The 12,245-nt window shown below is 39.4% G+C and overlaps 1 protein-coding gene across 5 annotated transcripts in view; it reads right to left on the reverse strand.

The window, feature by feature from the left end:
• Positions 1-12,245, reverse strand: part of NISCH (nischarin) — a 39,951-nt gene that overhangs the window by 9,977 nt on the left and 17,729 nt on the right. The window contains exons 13-16 of one of the 5 annotated variants that reach the window (XM_072127504.1): positions 10,095-10,188; positions 3,445-3,557; positions 3,013-3,068; positions 1,061-2,311 (exon numbers count right to left, since the gene is read on the reverse strand). In XM_072127504.1, the coding sequence (XP_071983605.1) occupies positions 1,061-2,311; positions 3,013-3,068; positions 3,445-3,557; positions 10,095-10,188 (1,514 nt within the window). Of the gene's footprint in view, positions 1-1,060; positions 2,312-3,012; positions 3,069-3,444; positions 3,558-10,086; positions 10,189-12,245 lie in introns of those variants that run through there. The other 4 variants (XM_072127505.1, XM_072127507.1, XR_011850249.1 and 1 more) reach the window with 4 other exon arrangements.

Genomic DNA, 12,245 nt, shown 5'->3' on the forward strand with positions numbered 1-12,245 from the left:
TTCTGGCCTGCTGACCGAATATAAGAAGACTGAAGGGATTGAACTACGGGTCTATATGCTCTCCAAGATGAGAAACATTAGGACATTCCAAGTGCAAATCAAAAGAATTGCAAGTATGAAGAGTAAATGATTGAAATTGAAAAGCAGTTGTATTTTATGTGATGTAAAAAGGGGGCAGCCTCTTTAATAACAGGATGGTCAGGTTCACCAAAGCAAATTCTGCTCTCTGCTAGAAAATATCTCTAGCCTTAGAGTAAAAAGTCTATCCCTATAATGTTGATATTGCCTATATAGCCAAATGGAAAGCGGACAACCCGCCCATCTATCTGTGCCCAGTCCATGAGGAAAGTTACATGAAAAAGTCCAAAAATGTTCTGCTAAACTGGATAATACATGCAAGAAATATGATTAATGTGAGGATTGTATTATACTTTGAGTAAGGCTACGTGAGGTGTGCAATACTGGGTTGCCAAACAATGGACCTGTGTGTCACCGTCATGTGAAAGCCAATCACACAACAAGGTCAGTAGAAAAGATTGGCCAAGCCACAAACACAGGCAAAAATAGTCGGCTCACGCAATGGGCCATAGCATATACAGGCAGTCCCCAGGTTACGTACAGAATAGGTTCCTTGGGTTTGTACTTAATTGAATTTGTATGTAAGTCAGAACTGTATATTTTATAATTGTAGCTCCAGACAAAAAATTTTTTGTCCCAGTGACAATTGGATTTAAAAAATTTTTTGCTGTCACAGGACCAAGGATTATCAATAAAACTTCATTACAGACACTTTACAGCTGATCATTGCAGCCTTGGACTCAAGTTGAGTATCCAGAGATTACAGTGGACAGAGGGGTCCGTCTGTAAGTCGGGTGTCCTTAAGTAGGGAACTTTCGTATGTGCTATTTGTTGATTTCCTTTTGCGTGTGTGTAGAATTAGTGTTTTGCTTGTTTAGTTACTTCTGCAAAATGCTGAAAATGTTTCAAATGACAACACAAATGACAATTAAAATGTAGATAGAGGCAATAAACAAGCACACACATAAAATGAAGGCCTTACCATTTGGTTTGCAGTTGGGTTGGCTTTTCTGGGACATGTTCTGTGGTCTTACGGTTAGTTAAAGACTTTAAAACAACTATGCTTTTAACACCTTGAAGTGAACTCCTCAATGACTTATAGAGTGATATAAAGTTACATTTATCATCAGGTAACACAAAGACAGCAGTAACAGTAAAGGAATCCAGGATTATCTGGAGCGTGTGGCTGTCCGGAAGCTTTCCGTCTGTATACCGGTGCAAGGGATGAACCACCACTGAGGTGATGGGAATCCTGCTCAGTCTGAAAGCGCTGTGTGAATAGTTTGCCAAACTTTTATCTTGGCAAACTGTATGGAAATCAAATCCGACAATAACCAAATCTTGTGGCGTGAAAAATAGCCAAACTGGACATGTCCTATCCTCGTTTCCTCCAGAACTGCCATGTTTAGTGCAATTCATAGACTGCACACAAAAATTGAGGTGTTCAAACAAGAGATCTTCTTGAGAGCCTTGTAGTGAATCATTCCCCTTACAATGTAATAGACAGACTGGGAAATATCCCTTCACCATAGAGTCTGCTAGATGAATCTGATGTTCTTCGGTAAGTTGTTGGAAGAACCCTTGAACACCAGATTCATGCACTGAAGTAAAGATATGGGACATAGATTTTTCTGAGCACCGTGACTGTAAACAAGACGAAAACTCATCCATATTCCGAGAATCTGTAAGAACAATGACAAAGTCTTCTCCATTCGTCACACTCAATGCCAGGCAGCTTTCTGGTATGAGGAAAGTCATTTCCGTGATATCACCATAATAATAACAGCAAATCATTTTCATTGAAGAAGGATTAGAATGATGTTGTTGCTGAAGTTGATCACTGTGCACCTCAAACAAGGCAAGTAATGTATCAGTCAACACGAGACATGAAGAAAACTGCTTCATGCAGGATTCTCGTTGCAAATGGATGGTGAAGTTCCAGAGAACGTGGATAATATTGACATCATTGTCTTGTAGGAGAGACCCATGGTCTCTCTCATGCAGTCCCATTTCAAAGTAACCATCGCCTGGTTCACAAGTTCTAGCATCTGCTCTTGGATTGTCCCGCGTTTCCATTACCCCCTGTAGATGTTGTTTCCGTTTTAGTGCAAGGGCAATCGATGTAGAAAAGTAAGGGATAAAATCTTGATTGTTTGTAGAATATGAAACGCAAGGAATAGGAAATACTGAGTGGTGAATGTCTGGTACTACTGCGGTTTCCTCTTCTACGTTACTAGAAGGACCAAAAGAAAACCACAATTAGTATATTAAGACATTTTATTTCTCCCAATGTTCAAGGACAGGACAGCCTGATTAGATGGTTGGCTGGTTCTGTTGATATCACAGACTTCAGTCGACATTCATTTTATATGTACGGCCACCTTATGTGTTCTGTCCTTCTGGAGTACTATGTAAGGGGAAATTAAAGGGCAATTCCACCCTAGCCATTTGTGGATGAGGAGGTAATACCTTTAACACCACCTACTGGAGGTGGTTGGGATTACTATAGCGGACGCCCATGACTTGGTAGCCAACCGCCCAATCTCCCCACTATTTGCAGTAGTGGAGATTTGGGAAGACTCCACACATATTAGATGGTTGACCTACTGTAGACAACATTTTTCTATTCTTAATAATAATTCTTTATTTATATAGCGCACACATATTACGCAGCGCTGCACAAAGCATGACAAATCGGTCCCTGTCCCCAATGGGGCTCACAATCTAAACAACCTAACAGTATGTTTTGGAGTGTGGGAGGAAACCGAAGTACCCGGAGGAAACCCACGCAAACACGGAGAGAACATACAAAACTCTTTGCAGATGTTGACCTGGGTGGGATTTGAACCCAGGACTCCAGTGCTGCAAGGCAGAAGTGCTACTCACTCAGCCACCGTGCTGCCCTATTCTTTTTGGTAAATGTGAAAAACTTACCTGATCACACTAAGATTTTTGTTGATGTCAGGCAAAGATTCATCAGATGTAGTTTGCTGAAATAAAGATATGATCATGTCACCACAGTTTACTATCCAAAAACCGCAGGCACAAAGATCAGGATGCCTTACTCCAAATGGGAACATAAATTTCTAAATTAAAGTGGGTTCTTTAAAAACAAGCGCAAAGCCAAATCTCAAGCAAGAGAGTGCAACTACATTGAACATCTTGGAATGCAAAGCAACAAAAACATAAGTTGGAAGCCCAAGAGCCATTGCAACCACCCACTAAACCAACAAATAAAAGCATACAGCTGTGATTAGAGAGTGAAAGTTAGGATTTACACCCTTGTGACATGCAGGCAAGACAAAACATAAATGTGATATAAAGTGTATAATAATTCTTCCAGGATGATTGTGTCCGACATATCACCTCTGTGTTTTGTCCCCCATCGTGTATGGAATGTTGAACTCCGCATTTTTGCTGTGAACTTGGGCGATCAGTGTGTGTCAAGCTACTGGAGAATTTGCTGACTGAGGACCGGTCTAAGAAACACAAAATGATCAATCATTGGTAAGAATTACATCCTGGACAGCACTTAAAACTATGAAAATGATGAATCCTTTATCATATATGTTACTTTGTTCAGTGAGAAACTGCAATGAAAAAATATAGTGCATGGAGACATTTATCTAGTAGGGTGTCCTTCAGAACCCCAAGAAATTGTTGTGGTATATAAAGATATAATTCACAGGCTTCGACGGACCCACGGTTTCCTATAAAACATTCAACCCAATACCGCAACTACACCTCCCCGACAGGAAGTACCATATTCACCAATTCATGCCACTTTTGCTACATTCTGACCCTCAGACCAGCAACAGAAATCTTCATTTATCTGAAAAAGCCATAGGGCTTCAGGGATGTCATTTTGTAGACTGTGTACCACCCAACAATCCTCGTAATCCTCCTCCGTAATTCCAGAGGATCCTGTAATTCTGGATGCTTTTCCTTGACCATACTATTCTCAATTCACCACCACGCATCATAGTTCAGCAGCCTACCATCATATTATACATCATTTTGGCTTTGCCATTCATAAATTTACAACTATTTAGCATATGCATATTTATGCAGATTATTTGTAATTGCATTGTTACTGTTTTGTGACAAAAAAACCCCAGTGTTTTCTAAGTAATTTGTAAATCCACCTTAGCTTTCAACACTGCCTGAACAGTTCTGGGTATAAGATTCAAGCATGTCTAACCCAAAATCCAATCTCAGTTCTATTCTACAATGTCCCCAATGTTGGTGGATTCTGGTGGACTCACTGGGTACAAATACATTGATGAAGCAGCAAGAGAAACCTGGTGCATAATTCTTTATTTTAGTGTTGAATTCTTCATCTCTATCCATAAGTGTTTGATTGGCTAAACGTCTGGGGACTGTGGGGGACAATCCAGCATCTCTACTTCATTGTCATTTAGCCATATGCTTAGGGTCATTGTCCTGCTGAACACTAGGTCATCCCTTTCATACACATAGTACGCAAGTGTAAAAGTAATTGATCCGCATTGAAACCACCATCGATGCTAGCACAGATCGCGGGTGTTACCGGTAAGTCTTTGCTGCAATATGCAGCAAAGACTTACCGACTAAGGAGAGGGCTCAGCCTGCTAGCCCTCTCCATGCACCGGCACCCGGCATTTGATGTTATAATACGTCACATGTTGGCAAGGGGTTAATGACTTAATCATAGGATAAGTCATCAATATCAAGTGGAGTCTAACCCTCGAGAACCCCAGCAATCGGCCGATTCCTCCACGGCTCAGTCACAGTGATCTTGGGGTCCTTCTTTACCTCTCGCAGTAAGATTCTTCTCCAACGATTAGTTAGTTTGGCTGAATGTAGAGGAAAGGTTAGTTGTCACAAACTTCTTCCATGTAAGGATTATAGAGTCCACTGTGTTATTAGAACTTTTAGTGCTGAAGAAATTCTTTTGTAACAATGGTCAGATCTGTGCCTTGCCACAATTCTGTCTCTGAGCTCCTTGGGTAGTTCCTTAGACCTTGCGATTCTCGTGCTCCAACATGCGCTTTGAAGTCTTATACAGACAGGTATGTGCCTTACCTAGTCAAGTCCAACCAGTTTAATTAAACACAGATGAACCCAATGAAGGATTCGAACCATCTCAAAGAGGATCAGAAGGAAATGGACAGCATGTGATATGAGTGCCAGAGCAAATTGTCTGAATACTTATGATCATGTGAGATTTCAGTTTTTCTTGTTAAAAGGACATCTACCACCATAATGAAGGATTGTAAACCAAGCACACTTACATACTGGTGTGTGGCCTTTGTGGGAGCATCTACTATAGTTTTAGCTTCTAATACCCTTGTTTTTACAGACTGAAGGGTTATTTGCATAGTTTTTAAAGCCTTTTATTCTTAAAAACCAGGGCATAGGAAGCTAAAAGAAGATCGGATCCTGCCAGAGGGAGCACACATAAGTATGTCAGTGTGTTTGGTTTACAATCCTTCATCCCGGTGGTACATGTCCTTCAACAAAATTCGCAAAAATATCTACATTTTTGTTTTCTTCTGTCAAGAGGGGTGCAGAGTGTGCATTAATGAGCAAAAAGAGAACATTTTTGATCTTACCAATCGGCTGCAATGAAACATAGTGAAACATTTAAATGGATCTGAATATTTTCCGTACCCACTGTATGTTATTTTTCTGATTTCCTAATGAAAGGGAAGCGTTTTTTTTTCCCCCATACTCTAGGTGCTTGCTACATACTACTAGGTTCATCTCTTCCTATATGCCATCACCCATATAAGTAAGAGAGCGCAATTAGATTGATGGGTCATATCCTAGGTAGTTTTTATTGATTCATACTATGTGCGGTCTTTTGTCTGGAAGACCGTGAATGACACAGCAACACGCATGCTACACTCCATTTTACTGGGGGACATCAGACCCCCGTTCTCCGTGGGGCTTTCACCACTGGGATCCTGACAGATCAGCAAGTTATCCCGTATCCTATGGCTAGCGGACAACTTGTGTTTGAACAATCCCTTTAAAAGGAAAGATCCTTTGGCATCAAAGGATATTAAAGGGTTGTACACACCTTAGGCATTTTGGCACATCCATGGGGAGTCCCCATTCTAGTCATTGATAGCTGTACTATATCCTACTGATAACTAGAACAAAGCTCCCTATCTGAATGCTGCAGATGGTAATGCTTTCACACTGATCAGACAGTTTCCTCTGTCAAAGTGATAAGGCATATCTTTAAAATATCAAAATACCCCTTTTAACAGTAATGACAACAGCTTTTCTTAGCATTTTCTTCTAAAAAAAAAAATCTAATCCAGAATTGCAGGCTCTAATTAATGTTATACACTGATCACAAAGATTACATAAATCTAAGGTGATCCCTCTATGTGCTGGAAACCTTTTCCCGGGAAATTTCCTATAAAAGACCAAGAATAATGCTGACGATATGACTAACTTGTCTGTGTCATTAGTGCATGATCTAGCAGGATCCAAAAATAATACACAATAATTTCTCCTGTGATAAGCGAACAGATTGTGAAGCAATTATAGAATGGTAGAAGGGGCATCCTTTTTGTCTCCGTCTGCACAGTATACATCGGATTATTCAACCAATTATTACACTCACATGTTATATATAGATGGACACGTGTGTCAGCCTCTTCTATAAATCTGTATGACCAACTCTTTGCATAGAAATATAAAACCAAAAAAGAATCAAGAGTATTTAGGTGTAATTAAATCAATACTTTATTAAGTATCACTCGCTAACTGCATGAAATGTCAACTCTCCCTTTACTAATCCATCCTATGTCCTATCTCCCATCTGTTATCTGGCAAACAGCTGATATATACCAAGCTCCAGGCTTCTCTGCAGTCTTTTTCACCTAGGACCCTGTAAATAAGATGGCGGCTGATGGCTGGTTCAAGCAGCAGCATCGTTGTTTAGTAAATTATTTATTCAATTATTTTATATTGTTCCCTTATAAAGAATGGATGGACCATTATACTACCTCTTGTGTCACCCCCTCATCCTCATAGTCTGTAAGCTCTTGTGAGCAGGGCCCTCACTCCTATTGTTCTATATGACTGTTTGTTCTTTGTAATGTAATATAGTTGTATATGTCCCCTATGATTTGTAAAGCGCTACGGAATTTGATGGCGCTATATAAATAAAGATTATTATTATTATTATTAAGAAAAAAAGACATAAAAATAAATATGAATAACACACATATTAAAAAACATCAGTGATGGTACTCTAAAATACACTATATTGCCATCTAGCCCGATTAAAACCCAGGGAATATATTGCGGAAAAAAGTGCAAGTGCAAAATATATAAATACTAATGGGTAAACATTACTCTTTCAACATAAAAATCATTATGGCACCATGGCCATGTTGAAATTGTGCTCAGTATACATCAACATATAGAGATTAGTTACCCATTCAAGAAAGACTATTGGGTCCTGGGCTGTGGTCAATATCTCCCCCACATTGACCACAGCCCAGGACCCAATAGTCTTTCTTGAATGGGTAACTAATCTCTATATGTTGATGTATACTGAGCACAATTTCAACATGGCCATGGTGCCATCTTTTTTCTTAATAAAGTATTGATTTAATTGGACCTAAATACTCTTGATTCTTTTTTGGTTTTATACATCGGATTATGTAGCAAACACAGAATGGAAAAACGCAACAAGTTGAGGACTGTATAAGCTCAGTGGAGGCTATAATAGCCTACACGAGACGGATGCCACTGTATGGGACCTATCTACGGCCTCCATGGCCCCGAGACGTCTCCAGTGATGCAACTGTCCATACAAGAACTGTTACATCACTGGGGAAACACCCCGAACATCAGCAGCAGACAGTGATTTGCTCCTACTCCTGCTTTCAGAGAAACCAGATGATGTATCCCACTCAATGTGCATACAGATGGGTACACCCTAGCCCTCCGTTGAAAGTACTCACCGGGAATCCAACATATCCTTACAACGCAGATCTAAACGTGGTGTAAAGATGAACTCCTGAGAAGTGAGTTTAGGCACATACCCTTCATTTTGCATTTTATACATATATACACCACTCAGGAACAGATGGATAAACAGTCAACTATTAGTACTCAAGTTATAAACTCTCTGCTTCATTGGACCTATCACCCTAGGTCTATTTTTTTTTTTTTTGGACATTTTAAAATTCTTCTAAGAAACCAAGTAGTAAAACAAAAAAAAAAAATTGTGAAAATAGTTTAATTGACAATTTAAAGCCAAAGAACAAAATATGCAACAGTGCTTGTTGATCCATAGTTTATCTGTCCTATGACGCATCTTATCAAGAGCAGAACTTGGATTTCTGATCCACCCTGATACTTACCAAGTTGAATAGTTTATTTTTTTACGAGGATAGCCACTAAGTGATCCGAGTACCGGTGGGGAGGCAACCTTCTGTATGATAGATATTACCCTACGAGAAACCGGACCCTGTACACACCTCTTAGCAATCGCAGGCAGCCCAAGACATGGGCCGCTTTATAAATGTGCTGAGTGCGGTACATCCTGAGCAGCCCCAAGTCCTACCTTGTGAACTCTGTGCTGGGGCAAAGGCCTGGGTGTCCAAAAAGAGAACTCAGAGTGGAATAGATATACACACAGTAACTGACTTAAAAAGAACCTGTCATGCAAATTAACCCACCTAAAATAAAGACTTCATTCAAAACTATGTTTAAAAACCATTGTCCTTATCCCCTAAATGGTTCCTTTCCATGGCTGCAATGTTCCAAAAATTAGTTTGTAAACTTATACGCAACTCACCTGATGTGAGTAATTTACACTAACTGCGTCTGAGGTCCTGTTACATCTGCAACATCTATCACATGTATGTATCTGATCACTGCTGTGATTTCATGTGATGAGATATATGTACATAGTGTACAGTTTCATAATGTTATGAAGCTAAAGGACCTGTGGTGATGTCACACTGGTCACATGACATGCTGAGAAGAGACACGGGACAAGGAGAGGAGTAGATGGGAGGTACTGGCCGAGCAGAAAAAGCCTTCTCTGATGCCAGGGAATACATTCACATAATTCAACTTTGTTGTAAGGGAAACAATTTTTAGGTAAAAGAAGGGTGTCAGTTAGTACCCTATAGGAACCTGTCACTAGCTGTATATGTGAAAATGTGGTGACAGGTTCTCTTTAAGAACACCTGACCAACAGAAGACCCCTAGTTACATACAGACCTCTGATGAAGCTCTCTGGATGCTGGTAATTTACTATACTTTAGCCCTAGACTTCAATGGGCAACATAAAAGTTATAAAAAGGCATCTGCAATAAATCTTAAATGTTAATTCTTGTTAGCAGGAGCGCCTTAAATTTTGAAAATCCTATTGTCACAGGAACAAAGAAATTACAATAATGAAATATACCAGTTCCAACTTACATACAAATCTAATAAGAACAAACCTGAAGAACCTCTATAGTACGAATCCTGAGTCTGCCTGTTATACATAAGGATTAACAAGATTGCTGGTCATTATGCGGCTTGTATCAGATTGCCGTCTGCAAACATCTAATTCTCAGTAATGAAAACATAATGAAACATAATAAAGGGCATTATAGAGTAGTTGAACAGTATTGAAATGATTAATATGGTATATTGAACAGTATTGCTATGGATACAGTATAATGAACAGTATTGAGATGAATAAAACACTTCCACTGAGATACAAACTTCCTATTAGCTCCTAATTCCGCTTCTCCTACTCCCTGCTCCATAGACTTCCACGGACACATGTAATTTGATAGACCTGATACCTGATAAATTTGATAGTTTATTTGTAGCCGATATTCAAAGTCCAAGATGGAATTCAGCAGAGATGTAAGAAGACATTTACTTACACAAGGTTTTCTGACATGTAGCAATCATTTCAAGTCATTGTCTGTTCACACTGTACTGAAAAGCAGAGATTTCCTACAAGGGCTATAGCTTGAGCCAAAAGATACATACATGATTACCTTGACTGAAGATAACAGGCCGAGAGAGAGGTGAAGAGGAAACGTTTGCAGGAAAAGAAGAGCTGGCAGATGTGAGCCGGAAGTCCTCACTCATCTGACAAATAAAGTGATACAAAAGAGCATGAAATAAGCAGAAGAACAGGACAACAATTACAGGAAGAGCTCCACTGTCATTGCACATCAGTCAAATAATAAATGCCTTCATAAATACAGAAGGGACACTATCCGAATATTTGGATATCCTCATTTATTGAGAATTAGCTGGTGCCTGCGGTGTAGATAGCATGCAGAAGACCCTGGGAGATCAGCACTTCTTAGTAGTGGCTCCAGACAATCCGTGTAACAGGAGTGTAGAAGTTACAGGAATAGAAGTTTTATTTGTAAGGCCAAACTATTCCTCAACATTTCACCCACAATGGAGTTTACTTCCCCATCTCACAAAAACTAGGACTCATTTTATAGGTAGTCATCTAAAATTTCTTGCAGGACCCGACCGAGACAAAAAGGAGGCCTTCATCTGCCAGTATAGGTCTAGGACTATGTATGGTGTGAATGTAGCCTTAATTGTACAAAATGTGAAAGATTTGCAACTGCAAATTAGGTCAGGGTATTTATTTAAATATATACAGGCGGTTCCCGACTTACAAACAAACTTCTGGATGTTGGTAATTTACTGTACATTAGCCCTGGGGTACAATGATCAGTTGTAATCAAATGTGTCAGCAACTAAAAACTTTATTGTTAATCCTGGTTCTGATGACAACCCAACATTTTTAAATGTTTAAACATTTTTAAAATATACCGGTTTTGACTTACATACAAATTCAACTTAAGAGCAAACCTACAGAACCTATCTTGTACGTAACCTGGGGACGGTCTGTAAATATCACACTGGAATAATAATAATAATAACTCTATTTCATTATTTACATTAAGTGCAATATATGTTTTTCTTCTTTCTTTGGGTATAGCATTTTCAGCATTTCTTAAATTGGGAAATGCACACAGAAATAAAAGTAAATGTTATGATAACTTAATACACATAATATGCATTGAGCCTTTGGTCAATGGTTGGGGTTAAAAGGTAATTTGCATTGAGAGAGTTTTATTTTGCCTTTTTTATTGCATTGTATGTTATACATTTGTTTATTATTTGTACATTTTAAGAACGTCTTTTGTTGCATATTATTTTATCATCTATGACAAAAAGACCCCTGCCAGACATTTTAACTGTAACAGATTGTAAGCTCTTGTGACCAGGACCCTCACTCCTATTGTTTCATGTTCTTATTCTCTAATGTCTTATTTTGTTTGTATTTGTGCCCCATGCTGCAGAATAGGATGGTGCTATATAAATAAAGATTTATTATTATCCACAAGTAACGGCAAACACTGGAAGAATGGTTTTGGGTCCTGAAACCAAATCAGCTCTGCCATGATAGACTATGCCCCTGACAATCACATGTATGAAAGGTTCAACTGGGCAGCAGCAGTAGAGGGTTAGATTAGGGACATCTCTGCTACAGCTCTAGATGTTTACGTGCATGATTCATAGTCTTTGCTTAAAGGGGTTTTCCCACAGAGACAAGTTAGGTCCTATCCATGGGATAGGGCCTAACTTGCTGATCAGGGGGGGGTCTCAGTGCTGAGAACCCCACAGATCACGAAAACGAGGGGTCCGGCAGACTGAAACCCACACTGATCAGCAAGTTAGGCCCTATCCTGTGGATAGGGCCCAACTTGTCTGTAGGAAAACCCCTTTAAGGTTGTGTTCATATCTGGCATTTGCACTGCATTTTGAGGAGAGGAGATTTGCATAATTACATTGCAAATTATGTTTGCGCTATCAGGCAAATCTCTTCTCAGCTGTATTGCATTTCAAGATGCAACGTAAACACCATGTGTGAACGCAACCTTAGCTTGCATATAGCGAAATATAGCACTGCTAAATGCACACGGTGCTAAGGATCACATTCATGGAATATAAAAGACAAACATTTACAGAATGTTCAAGGTTCAATTGTCAAGGGGTTTTATCACTAAAGTTTGACTAGTACTTCAAAGGCCTGGACCCCCAGAATTCACCTGCAAAGTATTCAACATGTTAGATCAACACCAACATGAAACTGTCTGTATGTAGAGGGCACGAGC

This window comes from Engystomops pustulosus, chromosome 10 (assembly GCF_040894005.1).
Source record: "Engystomops pustulosus chromosome 10, aEngPut4.maternal, whole genome shotgun sequence".
NCBI lineage: Eukaryota > Metazoa > Chordata > Amphibia > Anura > Leptodactylidae > Engystomops > Engystomops pustulosus.